Source organism: Neomonachus schauinslandi, chromosome 4 (assembly GCF_002201575.2).
Source record: "Neomonachus schauinslandi chromosome 4, ASM220157v2, whole genome shotgun sequence".
NCBI lineage: Eukaryota > Metazoa > Chordata > Mammalia > Carnivora > Phocidae > Neomonachus > Neomonachus schauinslandi.
Window position 1 is genome coordinate 93,434,948 of NC_058406.1, and position 21,423 is coordinate 93,456,370.

Genomic DNA, 21,423 nt, shown 5'->3' on the forward strand with positions numbered 1-21,423 from the left:
AGAATCCCTCTGCCCTTGTTGTGACTTCTCAGTGGTTTTCCATGCACCGACCTCTTCCTCCTAAGTCCTGGCTGTCCTTGCTGTGTACTGGGGGTGGAGTCCCACCTCTCTCCCCTATTGCAATAGTCCTGGATAAAGTCTTCCTTACCATTTTAACAAGTGTCAGAATCATTTTTCTGTAACAGAACTAGAGTACCCATTTCAAGTCCAGGCCTTTGTGCTGCTCCCAGGTCCCCGCTGTTGGAAGGAGCACCCTTCCTCCCCAGTTCTCCCACTGGATTTTTTTTGTGCCCTCTCTTAGGGCCCATCTTGCTTTTTACCTCAAATTAAAGATCTTTACATAGGTGACATCCTACAGGGCCAGACCAAGATCTTATTAATCTTTGTCTCTCCCAAAAAACCCACCATGCCTGGTCCATCATTGGAAGTCAACACATACGGTGACCACATTTCCAGACCCCAAATTAGACCTTTTGCTGTTCATCGCATGGTCTGATACTATATATTTAACTTAGGAAACTGTGGCAAAGACTGGCTCGATGCTCACCAGAGCATGTCCTCTTATTCCTGGTTCAGGCCCTTATTGTCCTTCCCGTGGACTACTGAAGGCACCTCCGAGCTGGTCTCGCTGCTTCCTGGCTCTCCCATATCCAGTCCACAAAATCCACGCAGCTGCCAGTTGGAGGGCGTCTTCCCTTCCTCCTAGCTTTAGGAGTTGCTTTCGAGCAACAAAAGTGAACTCTTGCTAACTAAAGCAAAAGGAGAATTTCCTGGAAGAATGTAGGACATCCGATAGCATAGCAGGAACAGCTGAATAACTAAGTCAAGGAAAGGACCAGAACTAAGGCAGCTCTGGGGATCCAGGTAGCAAGAACTCGTAGTCTTGCCACCTCAATAGGAACTAACACGGCAGTTGGGGTGAATGAGCCCCAACCACCTTCTCTCCTATTATTCCACTCAGAATTCTGATTCCAAGAGGAAAGAGTACGAATGGCCCAGCTGGGGTCTTGCTCCTTCCCCTCGGCCCAGGGATATTTTCCGTTTCCCTCCCCCGCCCTCATCCACTGCCCACCCCTCTCTACCCTGCTCTCTGCTCTGGGAGGCTGACCTATATAGACGGGTACACTTGCCCTCTGGCTTCCCATTCATTCTACAGTGGGAGAGCCCCCACAGGAGATGGGAGGGAGGGAGGAAAGTGAGGTCGGCGTACTTATTTCACCAGTTCCTTCCCTGTGGGTTTGCCTGGGATTCGCTGTGCCCCTCAACAGAAGGTCTCCTCGTCTCTCGAGGAATCCCCTTCAATGTCACCCTCTCCTTCTGGGGTGCTGGCCCCCTCGCGCCAAGGGGCTGACTAACTGTTCTGCTGCTTCTAACCCCAAATAATGTGTTCTTCCTTCTGGTTTCCCTACACCCTGGCCACATGTTTGTTTCATGCCACCTGCTTGAAATTCCTAATGATTTTGTCCTTGAACTGGTGTTTGTTAAGTCCCGCGGGACAATGGAGCACGGACTTGGACAGAAGAAACGTGCAGGTGCGCGTTTGTTGCTCCTTGGTGCCCCACTCGCAGGTCGCTTTTGTGATGCCTGATGAGTGCCGGCCCTCCTATGTGGCAGGAATACAAGGTAGGCGTGTTCCATTGGAGTCTGAGCAAGTGGTGGTAGGGCGCTGACCACCCGTGGAGGCCGCACTTGGTCTTCACACCAGAACTTGCTTCAAACCAGAAGGAGGGCAAGAGAGTTCTGAGAAACATGAACAACCAAGGAAACTTACCATTTCCCTTCTTCTTCTTGGTACTTCTTTGGATTGGCAACCACTTACAACAAAAATGATAATATAGAAGGAAAGCCGGGACAAGCCACAGTTCTTTCCATTCGGTCCTGTGGTTACGTGCAAGCTGAAAGTGGAATAGGATGCGCGCATATCAAGAAATAAAGGAAAAACAGCGGAGTTCGTTTTGTGCCTGCTGCCTGAGAACAAAATGCGTAGGGATGTACAAACTATGAAATAGGACTCGTGTAACTTTGGTGATTCTTTACATGAACGAAATGACCTTGCACTTGCATGTAAAACTGGAATTGTGCAATATACAGATGAACTGTAAGATGTCTGTTAATAATTCAAATTTATTATTATTTTTATTCTACTTAGAATGAGATTAAACAGCCAGTAAAGACCATAACAAGTCAAGAGAGAAGCTATGGAAGAAAGGAAAAGCCTTATATATTAGTAACCTTAATGGTCCTTCTTTCCTGCCTTTTTTTTTTTTTTTAAGATTTATTTATTTATTTTTGAGAGAGAGAGAGAAAGGGAGCGGGGGAAGGGGCAGAGGGAGAGCATATCCAAGCAGACTCCCATCAAGCACAGAGCCTGACCTGGGGGCTTGATCCCACGACCCATGAGATTAGGACCTGAGCCGAAACCAAGAGTTGGACGCTTAACGGACTGAGCCACCCAGGTGGCCCTCCCTCCTGCTTTTTGAACAAGGGGCCCCACCCTTATTGATGTGAACAGGCTGGACCTGATAAAGAAACTGAATGCTGAGGAGAGAAGCCTAGGGAAGCATCAGAGCATGGCTGAGTAAACAGGGAGGATGCAACGTATAAGTGAAATTCCCCCCAAAAAATGCTCCTAGGAAATTTTTCCTCATTGACTCCTCACCCTGCAATAGACTTGAAGAGTGATTATCTTATGACCAAAAAAAAAAAAAAGTTTTAAACACAACTAACATGTTTTATATAGCTTTAGTATCTAACTATATTTTCTTTATAGTTTCTTAATCTCTTTAACAGTAAATTAACAGCAGCTTGACCAACAAATAAGGAAAAGAGAAGGATAGACTGGTCATTCTGCTGGGTCGACTAGATGAAGTTCTATGACCTACCCTGGAGGCTCAGCTGAGAGCCCCCTCCTCCAACCCTTCCCACAGCCCAAATCTCTGATTTACATTTCTTGTGCTTAAAATAGCTAGAATGGTTTGCTTCTCGGGCAGACCCTGACTGATGAATGAGGTTGAGAGCACAGGCCAAGGGTGGCCATGTCAGAGACTCAACATGAGGGAACTAGTGGGCCAGCATGAGAAAACAGAGCTGCTCTTTGCTGTGAGTTTCTCGTACCAGCTAAATCCCTCTCTAATCAATTAAGCCCATTTACTTCTTTATTATCCTCTGTAGAAAACCAGAAGGGGCTCCATGTCAGACACTGGGGAATTAATATCTGCTGGATATCCGCCACCTCTTTGCTCAGCCCCGCCTGGTTTTGTCCAGGATATGATGGCAGGACTCTTACTCACATGGTGGTTTAAAGGCTCTCCTGATGAGCCTTCTAGAAGTTTTGTCAGAAGCCAGGCCACACCTTCTATCCATGCAAGATTTATCTCCTTAGGCAAAAGTACCTAGGAGACCAAGAGCCTCCTCCCTTGTTCCTTAAAGTGAATTTCCCTTTGGCTGACACACTGAAGCAAAATGTATTAATACCCATGATGGGGGGGGGGTCAGCCTTCAATAAAAAATGCTCGTTCTTCTAATGTACCTGGCATAAAATATTCAGAGCTATTAATGTGTTTCAGTTTAAATAGTCACCAGGGCTTTCGTCCAGATCAGTGGTGAGCTTAGGTTCTATCCTCTGTTTTTGCACAGATCGGATGTAGAATGTGGGCTGAGAGTTCCAAGAAAGGCACTAAGTGGTAGGCCCTCTGCAGAAGGTGGGGAGCTCTGCGGCGCAAGATGTGATGGCATAGTGGCCAGAGTCCTTGCTTGGGGGTCAGGACTGGCCCTGACTATGCTGAAGGACTTGAGACTTATGAGGTCATGAGAAGCCAGATGGGAGCGTGTTAGGATGTCTTCCCCAGTCCTTGATTGTAAGTATTTACAATGCCTTCAGTCTTGGGTAACCTGGCTGGCTCAGTCAGTAGAGTATGTGACTCATGATCTCTGGGTCCTGAGTTCAAGCCCCATATTAGGTGTGGAGCTTACTAAAAATAAGATAAAATTTTAAAAAATACTTTCAGTCTCTTGAGGCCATATAGGGAACCATGGGAGACTGGAGGGATCCGTATGACCATAGAGACTGGGAGTGGGATTCAAATTATCAAGCATTAGGACCTCCACAGGAAACCTTGGGTGGTGAGAGATCATAGAAGACTAAGCTCAGAGAGCCCATCTGTATGGTGATGGCTGATAGTCTTTAAATCCCAGGAGCTGTTGTCCTAGCCGGCGGATGGTGAGCATGGGAAGAATCTGAAGGGTGAGCTGATGGAAGTGAGTCAGTCTGGACCTCGTGGGGAAGCAGTACTTCCTACCTCTTTTGTTTGTTTTTAGGACATTAAATTAAAGAATTGTTGGTGTGGGGGGGGAGCGCTCCAGACAGACAACTGAATTGCCTAGGTTCCCCCATCCCAAGGGTCCCCACCCCTTCTCAGATCTGGGAAGTCTCTGCACCCTGCCCTGTTCCAGGTGAAGTCCATTTTGAAATGGACTTTGAAAACCACTTAATCCAAAGGGATTTGAGAGGCGCCTGGGTGGCTCAGTCGGTTAAGCATCTGCCTTCGGTTCAGGTCATGATCTCAGGACCTTGGGATCGAACCCTGTATTGGGTTCCCTGCTCGGCAGGGAGCCTGCTTCTCCCTCTCCTTCTGCCTCTTCCCTCTGTTCATGCTCCTGCTCTCTCTCGCTCTCTCTCAAATAAATAAATAAATAAAATCTCAAAGAAACAAAACACAAAGGGATTTGAAAGGAAGGACTAAGGCTTCCCTGACCTTCTCTGCCTTGACCAGAGATGGATGTGGGGGGAGGAGGCTTCAAAGATGGAATTAGCTCTCTGAGCTTTACTCTGAATCACAGCTGAAAGCCCAAATATTTTCTCATCCTTATTCTTAGGGAAGGCTGACCTCCCTCCCTCTTGCCTCTCCTCCCATCGTCCCATCAGTTTAGCTCCCTCGAGTGCTTTCTCTGTGGGGCTTTGTTTTTTTAATATTTTATTTATTTATTTACTTGAGAGAGTGAGCATGAGCAGGGGAAGCAGCAAGCAGAGGGAGAGGGAGAAGCAGGCTGCCCACCGAGCGGGGAGCCTGACCTGAGGCTCGATCCCAGGACCCTGAGATGGCGACCTGAGCTGAAGGCAGCTGCTTAATAGACCGAGCCACTCCAGTGCTCCTCTCTGTGGGTTTCTTACACTGCCAGTTCCCAGCTGCTCCATTCTGATCTCAGCGCTAATGGACTGATCTACTTCCCCCAGTATGGCAGCTCTCAGCTGATGCCTGCTTCCCCTGATCTTTGCTCTACTCCGCCACCTCTTAGCTCTCAGAGGCCAGGAGGAAAGTCTGGGAGAAAGCCCTGTCCAGACTGGCCTTAGGCAGATTGTGGGCACCCGTTAGCTCTGGTCTCTCGGCTTCAAATCTGTCCCTATCTATCCTTTACTTTGCGATGTGAGGGCAAGAGCTTTGGAAACCACATTTCTGACTGGCTCTTTAGCACCCTGTTCTATCCCGTGACTGGAGATCACTAGGAGGAGACTGGAAGCTGGAGGAGGAAGAAGGGATCTTGGCTTCCTGTTCCTCTTCACAGAGGCAGGGGCAGCACATTCCAGCAATCTGCAATTGCTCCCCTTCTGCTCAGCTTCTCAATGTCGGGTGCCTCGGGGCCAGGGGCCAGTCCTGCAAGCCCATTACTTCTCTATGTACACATTCGCCCTAAATGATTTCAGCCAATTTATGGATTTATATATATTCTATGACTCTCAAATCTCTATCTCTAGAACTGACCCTTCCCTAGATCCCAAATTTGAGAGGTGTATGATAGGGATCTCCAATATAACATGGCCAAACATCGTTTTCTATTTCCCCTCTTCCGAACAAGCTTCTCCTTGGGTCTTCTTCATCTCAGTAAATGCTACCCCCATCCAGCCAAACACCCCCCTAGCATCTGAGATTGTTCTCTCTTCCCACTTCCCTTCGATCCATCAGCAAACCTAACCTGACCACTTTCCACCATCTTTGTGGCCTTGCCTTCGTCTCGACAACCACCAGACCAGAGGGAGCTGGGTGGGGGGCGGGGGATTAGGAAAGCTCCTTCAGTAAGGCTTCTGGAGTACCCAGTGATAGAATCTCAGAGCACAGTGACTTTTCTCCCTGAACGAAAGGAGACTTGGGATAACAAATCTGTTGAGGATGAAACCAGAACTATGAACTGAAGGAGCACGGTGGGGACACTCCTAAGAAGCGGGATGGAAGGGAACTAACTACAAATGGAAAGTTGCCCTTTTATGACCTCACAGGGGCCACACGCTCCCCCCCATCACCTGTACGCAAGTGGGACTGTGTGCTATGCTAGACCACAGCCCATAATTACCCATAATGACTTCACGGGTCTCAGCCCAGGTAGGAGCCCAGACATATCAAGATAATGGCTTTTCTTCCCTTTTTATTCTGAGTGTGTTAGCTTCCCACATGAATTGAAAGGCGCTTATTAACACAAGTGCCTTTGATAATTGGGTTGGTCCTGGCTTCATTAAGCGCTGCTCAGCTTCTTGCTTCTGGGTCCAGATGAGAAAATGAGCCAAAAACTGGATTCTCCTTTAAATGAGTCTCTGGGATGCAGACAGGGCAGCAGAGGGTGCTACCCTCTTGGGCTCCTGGGTTGAACTAAGGGAAGAGGGAGGCAGGAGGTAGGTCCCTGTGGGGCAACAGGAAGAGATCTTTCTCCCAATCATGCCACCCACAAACTCAGCCTCGATTTCCTTATCTGTTATATGGGGCTTAGAGCACAGAATGTCAGAGCTAGAAGTGACCTCAGGTGTATCAATGCCTATACCTTTATCCTACAGAGATACAGCTATGGAGGCCCAGAGAGGGGATGGAACTTGCCTGAGGTCACACAGCTTAGCTGTGCCAAAGCCATGCTCAGAATCCAGGTCATTTTTGGTTGCTCCAGGCTCAGTGATCCCGGATCTCACCTTGCAGGACTGTCGCAAGTACCAGAACGTGGAAGAGAGAAGAGAGAATGATGTGAAAAGTGAGACCCACCATGCATCCTGTCCGGGAATGGGATTGGGGATAGGAAGGGCAGGCTCCTGAGGTCCTGGGTTCCAGCCTCATGCACCAGGCCTGTGCGGCTTCCCGAGTACCTTGAGAAATAAAGCCCGGTCAAGCTGCACTTTCGTGCCTGTCCGCCGCCTTCCTCCTCTGTGTCCCCCAACATCACTGCCCAGGAGGCAAGGGTGCTCCCTGAGTCCAGCCGGGCACCAGCCTCCGTCTGCGTCTGCAAGTCACTCGGCCTGCTTACTGGCTTACTGAACGATGTAGCCCTCCTCCTCCAACCCACCCCCAGACCTTTGACAACAGTGACTTTTAGATAGGCCTGGCCTTGGCTTGGGAACATTTCCTTACCGTTCCTGCCGCCCTCTCCACAGTTCAGGGCCCAGAATGCCACGGAGAAGGCTCGTCTGCAGGTAGATTTTCCCCTGGGCTGTGGCTCCTAGTAACTGACCCCACCTGGGTCCTAATTCGGGAACAGGCCCCAAGCTCAGCCCAGCCCTGGACTCTGATCCGTGCTGAGGGCTCATCCATCTCTCCCTGCTGAGCATTTGCTGAATAGTTACCATCCAATAACTGATGGTGGTCTCGGGGCTGGACAGCCCCCCAGGAGGTCATTTTGTCCTTTCCCCTGCACTCAGACTGGTGCACAGCTCCTCTGGTGTAGACAGATGCAGCTCAGCCTCACCCCATCCACATCCCTCACTCCTGCCCAGGGAATGAAGGCCTGGAGGGTGAATGCTCAGGTTGTCTTCATCAGACCGTAGACGCTTTTGTGTGGACTGCCTGGAAGGCCCTGGCTGTCGTAGGTGCCTCAGAGGAACAGCCCAGGGAGAGAGCCCAGGTGAGGGGGAGGCTGTCGGGAGAGGGAAGGTCCTTAGGGGCCGGGCCCCAGAGGATGAAGCCTCCTACTGTGTGGGGCTCAGGAGAGTCCAGCTGAGATGAGGGGAATCCTGCCTCCTTATTTCCATCTCATTTGTTTGTGGGCCCTGCAGCCCCAAAAGGCCAGCATCCTCTTCCCTCCCTGCCCCCCTGGGCCCCGCCTGCAGAAAGCTCAAGTCTGGCACCCCTTCCCTACAACCTGACCTCCTTCTGCTCCCCTAGGTGTCTCCCAACCCCCCTGGCCCCTCAAGGGTCCGTTTCCTTCCTGTGGCCTGATCCATGCTCTCTCCCGAGTGGCACAGCCAACCCTGGGGGGTCAGCCGGCATCCTGAGCCTGTGCCTGCCGCTGGCTGGCTGGCTCCCTCCCTCATTTCCTGTGCTGAGAGCCAGAAGAAGCTGAGAAGCTGCTGGATGCCTCCATCCAGGCCCCTCCGTGCTCACCACCCTCTCAGGCTGGATCTTCTTCCATGGGTCTGGCTTGACTCTCTCCTGATGCAGTTTATTTATTTTTAAAGATTTTGTTATTTATTTATTTATTTATTTGTGAGGGAGAGAGTGAGTGAGTGAGAGAGAGAGAGAGCACAAGTGGTGGGGGAGGTGGGCAGAAGGAGAGGGAGAAACAGACTCACAGCTGAGCAGGGAGCCAGATGCTGGGCTCCATCCCAGGACCCTGGGATCATGACCTGAGCCGAAGGCAGACGCTTAACCGACTCAGCCACCCAGGAGCCCCTCTCCTGATGCAGTTTAAATCTGCACACTTCTCCTTGCCTCCAGGATGACTGGAGGCCTTTCTCACATGGAAACAGCTTCCTTCCTTTGCTCTGAGATTCCGAGATGAGAGGACTTGCCCCAGGTCGCAGGGCTTTGTCACAGCTGGGGGTCTGGGCCCCGGATCCTCGGATCCTCTCCCGCCCAGCACAGCCCGGGAGAAAACCAGGTGCACACCGCTGTGCCACAGGTCCCGCTTTCCCACGACGGCGCATCCGTGACTCAACTCCCAGTTCTGCCACCCCCGGGAAGCTGGGGAGACCTCTGCGGATCCCTGCTCCAGACGCGGCTGAGACCAGAGAAGCGTGCTGAGCTGGGTTCTCAGCTCTGCCCTCTGGTGCCCTGCGAAGGGCTCCTGGCCTCTGTGTGCTCCTGCGCAAGCTGAGAAGGTGGAGTCCGTCTCCCGGGGCTGCAGAAGGTGGAGGCGGAAGCTCGGGCGTGCTCCACAAGGAAGCCCAGACCCTCGGGTTACGGCCCAGCTCCCGCATGACTGGATTTCTGGCTCAGAGCTCAATCCTCACCAACCGTGCCAGGTGTGGAGGGAAGTGGGTCCTTTAGCCCCAGGACCTCAAGGAGGGCTCCTTCCTGCTTCCCAACCTGCCATGAGCCCTTCCCACCGCCGCCTCTGCCTGGTGAACTCTGACCCTTCCTTCCAATCTTAGCTTAACTGGTCCCCAGCTTGGGGACTTATGCCGCTTTTAAATGGGATCCCAGGGGGTTAGGCTAGGGATGCTCTTAGAGGAGCAGGTAGGGACAAGCCTTATCAAAAATACCAGGGGCCGCCTGGGTGGCTCAGTCGTTAAGCGTCTGCCTTCGGCTCAGGTCATGATCCCAGGGTCCTGGGATCGAGCCCCGCATCGGGCTCCCTGCTCAGCAGGAAGCGTGCTTCTCCCTCTCCCACTCCCCCTGCTTGTGTTCCCTCTCTCGGTGTGTCTCTCTCTGTCAAATAAATAAATAAAATCTTAAAAAAAAAAAAATACGGGGAAATGTTCGACATAAGCCAGTTGGGGACCAGGCTGCTCATAGAGACAGTGTCCAGACCACTGGGTGACTGTCCTCCTATGGGCCTGGACTCCACTGCCTGGGGGTGGTGCCGAACCCCAGACATGCATGTTCTCAGGACTGCCGAAAAGGCTGGGAACCAGGGCCCTGCCCACATCTAGACCTGGGCTGGTCTGAGGGCTTGCACAGGATCTGCACCATCCCATATTCCTCACAGCCTGAAAAGGGACTGGCACCCACACAGACCGTTGCTCGCTCTGGGGCTGTGCCTGGCAGGAGCTGACCAGTATACGAGCCTTCCAGCCGCCAGAGCTGTCCAGAAATCGAAGGGTCACTGTGTGAGGTGACAAGCCTGTCACTGTCATACACTATCACACAGCCGATGCCCCGTTAGCTGGGTCAGATACTGAGTGTATGGCTGTATTGGGAGGGCGGCCGGGCACAACTGGATGCCTTCTGAGGTTCCCTTAATCTGATGATTCTACAAAATGTAAACTTAAAAAAAAGGTGTATCTATTTATTTTAGAGAGAAAGGGGAGGGGCAGAGCGAGAGAGAATCTCAAGCAGACTCGATGCCAAGCACAGAGCCTGGCACGGGGCTCGATCCCATGATCCTGAGATCACGACCTGAGCCGAAATCAAGAGTCGGACTGAGCCACCCAGGCGCCGCTAAAACGTAAAATTTTAACACTGCTTAATTTCAATCTCTGTCCCAAGTTGGGATGCCCAAGAAGCAAGCTCCGAGATGGAGGTGAGCTCGTAGGACATATGTGAGGGAGTCCTCTCGGGATTAGCATCTGTGCAAGAGAGGGGTTGGAGGCGGCACTGGGGGTGGGGGGAGGTTCACGGCAGTGTGAGTAACGGCCCTGCACATCCCGCCAGGAGCACAGGAGCTCAGATGACCTTCAAGTTTGTCCCAAATCGAGGTGAGCGCGGTGGCCTTCACCTCACATTGATCGCTGGGCGCCGGCTGGCCTGGGAAGGCAGTGTGACCCAGTGAAGGCGTCCGGGAGGGGCTGGTGCCTGAGGCTGAGTGCTGGCAGCAATCCCACGGGCCGGGGAGCGGGTCCCGCCTAGAGGGGGTCTGGGCCACAGCACCTCGCAGCATCTCCTGCTGGTCCTCCCTTGACATTGCAGGCAGCAGGGAGCCAGCCGGTTCCACATCCCTGCCCTCGAGTGGCTCCTGAGGAGTGAGGGCCAGCGTCCCGGAGGGAGCAGTCCTGCCCCTCCTTTCTCCGCCTCCTCTGAGAGAAGTTCTGGCCCAAGTTCTGGGTGGGAGGTACAGGAGCGGGAGGCTGTTCAGGGACCGGAGGCCCGCACTTCAGTTGCCAACAGTTAGATCCCGGAGAAACCAGCTCATTCCCATTCCCACCATGCAGGGCCCTAATTAAAATTGAAACTCAGGTTTCCTGTTTTCTTTTTAAAATTGCCATGGCAGGTAATTAACTTCTCCTTTTTGTGGGTAAGCAATTAATTAATGCTCTGTTAATGATCATGGAGTTCAGAGCGCTGTGATTTGCTTGGGAATTTGTTTCTTTTATTTACTTCCACTTTCCAAAGGAGTGATGCATGGGTTGGGGGGGGGGGGGCAAGGGGAAGAAAGGAAAGATGTTATAGTGAGTTTTTGCCGCGCAATGGATTCTTTGTTAGGATTCTCACAAAGTCCTTATAACATGAAATTCTTACAACAAGGAGGGTATAAATGGTTTCCCCCGGATCAACAGAAGCAGCTGGGTGAGCAGAGAAATGCTTGGTTTCTGGACCCAATTCCAGCAAGTGCACATGTGTGCAGAAGCATCTCAAGTTTCCCCACACTAAAAAGCAATTTTCCAACACCAGCTGGGTGTCTACAATTTGACTCACTTCTGTCCCTATCTGCCCAGAGATAGCATCAGATTCCACAGGGTAAGGGATCAGTCTGTTAAAAAGAAACAACAGGTGCAAAATGGAGTCACTTTTGCTAAGCCCCACAAGCCTTAATACCTAACCTAATTACAGTTTTAGCTTCTCCCAGGAGTGGACTTTTAAACCAACCAGTCTGGAATTTCTTGGTCAGTACTAGGGAGGTCATCTGTTGATAAGACCCCCTGCCTTCCCCAAAGGCAAGATAATCTTGCCTGAAATAATCCACTTTTCACTTCCTTGTCCTCCCCTCCTTCTGCCTAGAAAAGCCTGAGTTCCTCAGGGGTCCCTTCTACTTGATGGGATGCTGCCCGATTCATGACTTGCTGAATAAAGCCAATTTGATCTTCAAATTTATTCAGTTGATTTTGTTTAACAAGTCCTACAAGACTGCCCCCGCCCTTCAGATAACAGTTGAAACTCTAGGTACTTTTGGCTGACGGGCTGTGAATCCGAGGTTCCCCCAACCCCCTGCTCAGGCTCCATTAATTTGCTAGAGGGGCTCACAGAACTCAGAGAGACATCTTACTTACTAGCTCACCAGTTTATTCTAAAAGGCTGTAACTCAGGAACTGCCAGATGGGGCAGCTGCCAAGGGTAAGGTACGCAGAAAGGGTGCGGAGCTTCTGGGCCTTCCCCAGGCGCTGCACCCTGCTGGAATCTTCACCTGTTCCCCCACCCTGAAGCTCTCAGAAACCTGTTCCTTTGGGGTTTTATGGAGGTTTCATGGCCTAGTCACGACAGATTAAATCATTACCCTTCGGGGATTAATTCAACCAACAGCCCTTCTTCCCCTCCCCGGAGGCCAGGGGTGGGACGGAAAGTTCCAGTCCTCAATCCTGTGCGGGCCCCTCAGGCAACTAGCCCCCATCCTTAGGTGGTGGGCAAGTCACCTCATTAACATAACAAAAGACCCCTTAGTCGGCTTTCCTTGCTTTGGAAATTTCAAGGCTTTTAGGCGCTCTGTGCCAGAAACAGGGATAAAGAGCTGATGTATATTTGTTATGATGAAACACAGTATTACGGGGCCCAAAGCCCCTCTGGCTGAGTTGGGCTGGCGTCCGTGGGCAGGCGGGTTCCCCCACTGCCAGCCTCTGCCCTTCGGCCTCCCGCCTCCACCAGGCCCCTGAGTCCGCCTTTCCGCCATACGTGCCCCAGCACCAACAGAACTGTAAGTTGCAGGTGACGGCGTGAATTGGTGCAACCACGTTGGGAAACAATTCGGCGTTATCTTGTGAAATGGGAGGTTTGCGTATCTGGGGACCCAGCACCCTCTGCTTAGGTATGCAAGTGCAAAACTTGTGCATGCATACCAGCAGACCCGTCCCAAAGGGACTTAGCATCCTATTTGAATGGCAAAGGAGTGGAGACAACAACCCAAATGTCCATCACAGGAGAATGGGTAAATAAAGAACACAGAGGTAACCCAGAAATAAGAAGACAGGGAGGGTCTACCCACTGCCGAGCCGGGAGCAAAAGGGAAAGGAAGAGTTTTATAGAAGCTCGGAGCTTCTAAGAAGGACTTGACTACCTACAGCCAGCCATTTCTGTGAAGATCAAAAATACAAAACGATTGTTTAGACATGTAACTTTGTGACAAAACTTTCTAAAAAGCAAAAGAGTGATAAACACAACATTCAAGATGATTACCTCTTACGCAGGGAGGCAGAAGAGTAGATGAAAGGGAGCACATGATCCTCTAGTTCTGGTGTGAGTGGTGGGTTCATGGGGTTGACCATATTTTGTTTTATAACTAACATTTAAAAAATGTTTGTGTGGGGGGGGTGCCTGGATGGCTCAGTCGGTTGGGCCTCTGAATCTTGATTTCGGGTCATGATCTCAGGGTCTGAGGTCCACGTTGGGCTCCATCCTCAACACAGATTGCTTGGGATTCTCTCTCTCCCTCTGCCGCTCCCCCTGCTCTTCTCTCTCTCTCATATAAACAAATAAAATCTTAAAAAAAAAAAGAATGTCTGGGGCGCCTGAGTGGCTCAGTCGTTAAGTGTCTGCCTTCGGCTCAGGTCATGATCTCAGGGTCCTGGGATCGAGCCCAGCATCAGGCTCCACGCTCAGCGGGAAGCCTGCTTCTCCCTCTCCCACTCCCCCTGCTTGTGTTCCCTCTCTCACTGTGCCTCTCTCTGTCAAATAAATAAATAAAATCTTCAAAAAAAAAAAAAATGTGGGGCGCCTGGGTGGCTCGGATGGTTAAGCATCTGCCTTTGGCTCAGGTCATGATCCCAGAGTCCCGGGATCGAGCCCGGCATCGGGCTCCCTGCTCAGCGGGGACCCTGCTTCTCCCTTTCCTTCTCCCACTCCCCCTGCTTGTGCTCTCTCGCTCTGTCAAATAAATAAATAAAATCTTAAAAAAAAAAAAAGTTTGTGGTCGGTGGCCTCTAAGAAGGACCCCAGGGATCACTGCCTCCTGGAATTCTCATTTCCTTCTGCACTGTCCCAAGATTGGCCTGTGTGATCAATAGAATAGGGCAGACTTGGGGGAAATCGGAGGGGTAGAGGAACTATGAGAGACCATGGACTCTGAGAAACAAACTGAGGGTTTTAGAGGGGAGGGGGGTGGGGGGATAGGTTTGCCCAGTGATGGGTATTAAGGAGGGCATGTACTGCATGGAGCACTGGGTGGTATATGAAAACAATGGATCGTGGAACACTACATCTAAAACTAATGATGTAATGTATGGGGATTAACATAACAATAAAAAATTTTAAAAAAAGAATAGGGCAGACTTGATGGTATGTCACTGCCAAGATTAGATTCTAATGGACACTATGTCTTCTATTTTGGTTTCTCTTGCTCTCTTTCTCCGGGAGCATTTGCTCTTTGGGAAGCCAAGGAACACGTTCCTAGCAGCCTTATGGGGAGGCCCCAGCGGCAGGGAAGGAAGGGCTCCTGAGCATGACAGACAGCTGACAGTGAGCTCGGTAGTGGGCCCACCCCAGCTTTCACAGGACGGCGGTCTTGGCCAAGGACTCCACGGCAGCTGCATGAGACACTCGAGCCCGAGCCAGTCAGCTAAGCTCCTCCCGAATTCCTTACCCACGCAAAGTCTGGGAGATAGTGTTTGTGATTCTAAACTGCTACATTTTAGGGGTGATCAGTTACACGGGGTTAGATAACTAATACACACACTTTGATATGCACGAATATTGACTTGGAAGATACAGGGAGAAAATCTCCAGGGGTGAAAGAAGGAGGGCGTGCAGCTTGGGCGGGGGGAGCAGTGAGCGCGGACGGGGGCGCAGGGGGGCCCCTGGGGGCTCGGCCAGGAGCTCCTCAGCCAGCAGCGCGCCGGCGCGGGAGGAGGACGACGACGGCGGGGAGCTGCAGCGCCGCTTCCGGCCACACGAGGGCGCCCCGCGCTGCCGCATCCAGCCTGGGGCGCTGGACCCGAGGGGGGCCGGGGAGGGCGCCTTCTGCGGGGTGAGGGGCAGCGGGGAGTAGGGGACGGAGGGAGTCCTGTCTGCCCCCAGACCGGCCCCCTCTCCAGGTTCCTCGTGTGGTCACCCTTGAAGGGCCGTGTGAGGTCCCCCGGGCAACAGGATGTGCAGGCTTCCAGGCCTTCAAAAGGCACATGTTGGGGCTGCCTACCTGGGGGAGGTTTGTGTTGGGAGGGAGGCGGCCAGGGTGGCCGCGCAGGGCCGCACACTGCGGAGAAGAGAGGGACAGGGTGCCTAGAAATTGGCAACAGCCTTTCCTTTCTCCTCCTGTCCCCTCACCTTCTGCCCCAGCTGTAGATCTTGTAAGGTCATCAGGAAAACATTTCTCCCAGAGGTGCGACCAGAGAGGTCTCCCTGGTTTCTGCTACATTATAAATGCTTATAAATATTGGAGACTTGAGGGGCGCCTGGGTGGCTCAGTCGTTAAGCGGGTGCCTTCGGCTCAGGTCATGATCCCAGGGTGCTGCGATCGAGCCCCGCATCAGGCTCCCTGCTCAGAGGGAAGCCTGCTTCTCCCTCCCCCACTCCCCACTGCTTGTGTTCCCGCTCTCGCTGTGTCTCTCTGTCAAATGAATAAATAAAATCTTTAAAAAATATATTGGAGACTTGAATTACATGCAGGCCTTGAAGTTGATGGGAGGGAAGGGGGCTTTCTATGAACTCTGTTTCTGTTCTGTGAACACCACCCCAGGCTGGGTGGCCAGACTTACAAATTGTGCCCTCTCCACCAGGTGCCCTGCCCCACACCCTCTGCTCTCAGCTCCCTGTGCTCCCCAGGCTTTTAGGACAGACACACTGTTACACCAACCACATTCCTTGGTGATTCCAGTCTCTGCTGGCCCTGGAGGGGCAGCCCTTCTTCAGGGTCGGGCTCTGTCTTGTTCGCTGTTGTATCTCCTGGGGCCTGGCCTGGAGCTGGCAGTCACCACCACCGGAGCCTCCCCAGAACCTCCCCAGAACCCTCCCCAGAACCGCCTTCCTTCAGCACCTGCTGTGTGCCTGTGGGGGGCGGGGGGGGTGGTGAGCGCTCTCCAGGCACAAACGGAGTTGTGGTTAACCTTCTGTGGCTGAGGAGCACCCAGGGCCCCTTCCCGACTATTTCCTGTCCTTTGCAGGCAGAAAGCTACAGCTGCATTTCCCAGGCTGCCTCCTTCCAGAGTGTGGGTGCCTGCTGTGAGCCGGCTCTCGGGCCTCACCTGGGACTCGGAAGGTGGAAGGGAGCCAGAGGCCGCCTTCCTGGGCTTTGGCTGCTCCCTCCTGACACGCAGGGTCATGCAGACCTGCGTCTTTTCCTGCACTGGTGTCCTGGGCTCAATCCCACCCCTGCTCACAGCCCCGTGGCTCCAGATGCCGCCCAGCTCCGGAGGCTCCAGGGGGGGCAGAGCCTCTCAAGCCTCAGCCTTCCCTCCTCCCCTCCCCCATCCAGCCACCCCGACCATCCCCCAAGCACCTAAGCCCCTGTGTGAATCACTTTCTGCCCCAAATACCCCAGTGTTCGGAATTCTGCACGGAACTCTGGCTGATACAACCCTTGTTATCCTTCTTTTGCAGATGAGGGGACCGGGGCACAGAGGAGTGAAGTGACCTTCCCAGGGCCACATGGCCAGGGAGTGCTGGAGCCGGGCTCTGAGGCCAGAGTCACCACACCACCTGGCCTCGGTGGAAATGGGGTGAGGTGTAGCAGGTGCGGGAGGTGGCTGGGTGGGCTCGCAGGCCTAACTGCCGTGGCGGGTCCCGAGCAGGGGCTCCGTGTGTCTGCCCCTCCTGAGAAGGCAGCACAAGGGAGGCAGGGTCCTAGGGACTGTCCCAGATGGGATGTGGGGGGCAGGGAGGCTGCTAAGAGAGCCAGGCTGCTAAGAGAGACCCCGTTGGTCACCTCCCGTGGTTGGAGCAGCTCCACAGTGTTGGGAGAAACACTTCAGTGATCGGGTCAAAATCAAAAGAGGTGGGTGGTGTGGTGGAGGTGTCGCCAGGCCCGTGGGGCAGGAGGCTCACTTGGGCGGCACCGCCTTGGTGAGCTTAGAATGGTTTGGTCTTGTTGGTGTCCTAGGGTTGAATGGAGCCTGGGAGCCTGACAGACACTGATCATTTATATACCAGCTCACCTAGAGGTGAGTTCTTACAGGAAATTATCAGCCATGTGGACTGGAATGTCCTTCTTGCATGCTGAGCATTCTCTCTCTTTTTTTGTCTGAGAGAACTGTGGGTCAGGGGGAGGTAAGACAAGGTGCTGTGGGATGGGGAGAAAACGAAATCAAAGGAGTTGATTGATGCTTCCAATGTTTTGTTTTGTTTTTAAGATTTTATTTGAGAGAATGACAGAGATAGCAACAGAGATAGGGAGAGCACAAGTGGCGAGGAGAGCACGAGTGAGAGGGAGAGGGAGAAGCATGCTCCCTGCTGAGCAGGGAACCCCACGTGGGGCTCAATCCCAGGACCCCCAGGACCCCCGGGATCATGACCTGAGCCAAAGGCAGACATTTAACCAGCTAAGCCACCCAGGCGCCCCTGAGGCTTCCAATGTTTAAATGACAGTTCTTTGGCTGACTATATCTGAGCAACCCTCCCCCCATTAGATCCATCTCTTGAGTCTTCATTCATTCATCATTTTATATATTCAACATATATTTGAGTACTACCAGATCCCTTGCCCTTGACTGCATATGAGAGATAAAATCTTCAGATATTCGAAGTCCCTGCCTCACAGAACTTATATTCCAACAAAGAACACATTTTCCTATGTTTTCTTTGTTGACTAGTCCCCCTTTGGACACATTTCTTTTAGGCATGTAATACCATTTTCTTTCTTTCTTTCTTTCTTTTTTTTTAAAGATTTTATTTATCCATTTGAGAGAGAGAGAGAACGAGCACGAGTGGAGTTATGAGCAGAGAGAGAGGCAGAAGCAAACTCCCTGCTGAGCAGGGAGCCCGACATGGGGCTTGATCCCGGGATCCTGAGATCATGACCTGAGCCAAAGGCAGACACTTAACTGACTGAGCCACCCAGGCACCTCCCATTTTCTTCTCAATAACTTTAGATGCGCCACTCCAGCCTCTGGTTGCTTCTTCTATAATCCAGGGTCTTAATTCCAGGGGAGTTGGGCTTAGAACATTCACTTTCTGCTCATTATTAATCCATGTTCACCCAAAAGGGTGCGAGGGAGGAAATGGAGGGGGAAGTCTGCCAGTAGAGTGGAACACAGATGCTTCTTCATTCATTTCTCCAAGGCAGGCCGTAAGCCCACAGAGATGTCCTCTATTTCTGCCCTCATCAGACCTGGGCTTAGAAACACTCTGCCCTTGATTCATTCTTGGTCCCTGAAGTTCAGCCCCTGCACTTTTACGCTCCTCATACACTGTGTTGTAAGCACTTTCCTTTTATTGCCCCCAATATACAGAAAACCTATTTAGCATTCTATCCTCCTTGCCTAGCCCAGGGCCTCATAGTCTGCTTACACATGCTTGCTGCATTAAGACTACAATTTCAAAGGCTAGCTGGTTTTGCTGATGGTCTCTACACACCCATCTCTTTTTTTTATTTTCCAGAAGCAATGCCATTCTTCTCTTGGTCTACCAAATCCCAATCCAGCAAGTCAGGACCCAGCTAAAATGTCACCTCTTCCAGGAAGCCTCTCCAGCTCCTCTAAGCAGAAGGGATATCTCTTTGCTCATTGTCTCAAGAAGTTCACAATCTGGTGTGTGTGATGATGGTGCTTCAGAAAAGCGAGGCAATGTGACAAACGCCATTTCTGATAGAGGTAATGCTAATAGTGAATATTTACTAAGTGTTTACACTAGGTCAGAGACGGTGCTAAGGATTTTACTACCATTAACCTTACTTAATCCCCAAAGGAAACTTCTATTTTTTTTTTTTTTAAGATTTTATTTATTTATCTGAGAGAGAGAGAATGAGAGACAGAGAGCATGAGAGGGAGGAGGGTCAGAGGGAGAAGCAGACTCCCTGCCGAGCAGGGAGCCCGATGCGGGACTCGATCCCGGGACTCCAGGATCATGACCTGAGCCGAAGGCAGTCACTTAACCAACTGAGCCACCCAGGCGCCGCCCCATAGGAAACTTCTAAGGGAGTTCTATTATCATTCCCATTTCACAGAGGTAGAAACTTCAAGAAACTAAATAACTTGCCTAGAGACTCAAACCTGGGAAGAACCTGAGCTGGAATTTAATTTCGAGGTTCATTCTCTTAATAACTGTCGCCTCTAGCCACAAGGAGACAAAAAGAACCCAAAAGGGCTGCTGAAAAATGTTGGGGGTTTATCAGCCAGGGTTATGCAGGGAACAGAATCTCTAAGAATGCTATGACATAAACGATTTATTCTAGGAGTTGGACCTTATGTAACTGTGGGGTAATGATGAATTTTGTGGAAGGTGGTTGTCTCTGTGGTATGGGCCTGGGATTACTGCAGACCCGCAGGGGCAGGAGTTGGGATATAGAACCACCATCGACCCCATAGGACAAAGGAGAACCCATGTCTATCCTTTATAGACCTCCATTCTTGCTGGGTCGGATGACCAGCTGGGGAAGCTGGTGCCTTTGGCGTGGAGATGCAGATGTAGCTGGCCAGGGGCTTGTGGGAGATACGGTGGAAGCTGGCGACTGAGTTCCGACGCCACATCTGCCACGCCTACGGGATCGGCCGCAATTACGTGACAGTGTTGCAATGGGACCTCATTTTGACAGTGTTACACAAAATTATCTACAGCTTAGAAATAGGGGTGCCTGGATGGCTCAGTCGTTAAACGTCTGCCTTCGGCTCAGGTCATGATCCCAGGGTTCTGGGATCAAGCCCCGCATCAGGCTCCCTGCTCAGCAGGAAGCCTGCTTCTCCCTCTCCCACTCCCCCTGCTTGTGTTCCCTCTCTCGCTATCTCTCTCTCTGTCAAATAAATAAATAAAAATCTTTAAAAATTTTAAAAAATTAAAAATAAATAAAACTTAGAAATAGGGCAAAGGATGATTATGTGTCCTTTCAAAGTCCTACTGGATGGAGCCTTGTCTAATGGACCCACCCACAGATTATTTCATTCTCTAGGTTCTAGCATCTAGGAGAACAAACCTTTGCTGTCTATTTACTATTGTTTAGGGCCCAGGCTCTGAGATGTTATGTGCCCACATGTGTATTTTTGCCTTGCAGAGTTGCAAATGATCTCTTGTCCAGTAAAAAATATAACTATTGGGAGCTCAGTTGAACTAGAGGAGAAAGAGCCGAGCTGTCAGGTGTCGGAGTAGTTGACTAAAGCAACCAGCCTTAAATGTTAATCCTTTAACCACTTACTGCAATGGTAAAATCAAGAGGCTAAACCCGAGGAAGTGCCCACTCCCCCTGTTCGATTCTCCGGAGGGTCAAGTGGATCAGTGCAGACTTGGGGGGGGGTCCTCCTACTATTGAGGGAGTCCCGAACAAAAGGCTCCAGCAGTTTGGGGACTGAGGAGTGGGGGAAAGTGTCTTCATGATTTCCCCTCCTCCCCTGTAGGGATGCCTGGGCGGAAGTGTCCGGTAGGACCTCTGCCCAAGGCCTCAGATAAAGGCCCAGGAATGAAGGCCCTGGGTGAGGAATCTAAATGTGTGGAAAAGCAACAATTAGTTTTATTGTACCTGGAAGCTTGCGACCTTATTTCAGCATTTTGGTTTTCATTGAATGTAGCTTCTTGAACTTCCCTTTGAACTAGATTTACCATTCTGCTAGTTTCTTCATGGGTGAGTTAATCTTTATCACATGCTCATTCTATATTTATATGATTCCTGTTTTAATCCTTTAATAGTCATACTTTGACGGTGGCGGTGTCGAGGATGCATTGGAAGTGACAAAGTGAGATCCAAGGCTGGGAGTCCTTAGAAAGCCATTTCAAGAATCCTGATGAGGCAGCATGAGCACCTGACCCAGGGCTGTGGCCGGGAAACAGGTGAGGAGGGGCTGACAGGGGGGACACGAGGCAGAATGACCTATGAATATTGGTGATGAGAAATATGAGGAACGTCTACCCCCAGAAGGAGTTTAGGAGCATTCCAGAGCTTCTGGCTCAGAAAACTAACCCCCTGCAGGCCCACATCTTCCTTGCTTGTGCTTATCCTTAGCATCTGAGAAAGTAGATAATGCTTGGAATTTACCCAGTTCTAGGACTGGGGCAACAGGTATTACCAAATGTTTCTATAGCCTCCAATGTGAAAAGCATTTAGAATTATAGTCAGAAAAGCAGTCAGGCCCCTTTCTTTTCTTTCTAAAAAAAAACAAAAACAAAAACAAACAAACAAAAAACAAAAGAAAAAGTAGGGGTGGGAGGGCCCAGAGAATAAAACACAGCAACAAAAGACAACAAGAGAAATACCCAGAGTGAACTTCTCTGAATTATACACATACAGATTATTAGC

General features: G+C 51.2%; 1 protein-coding gene across 1 annotated transcript in view; it reads left to right on the forward strand.

Moving 5' to 3' along the window:
* Positions 1-15,039, forward strand: part of TAFA3 (TAFA chemokine like family member 3) — a 60,400-nt gene extending 45,361 nt beyond the window's left edge. The window contains exon 5 of the mRNA XM_044914344.1: positions 14,876-15,039. Within this exon, the coding sequence (XP_044770279.1) occupies positions 14,876-15,039 (164 nt within the window). The remainder of the gene's footprint in view (positions 1-14,875) is intronic.
* Positions 15,040-21,423: the final 6,384 nt, after the last annotated feature.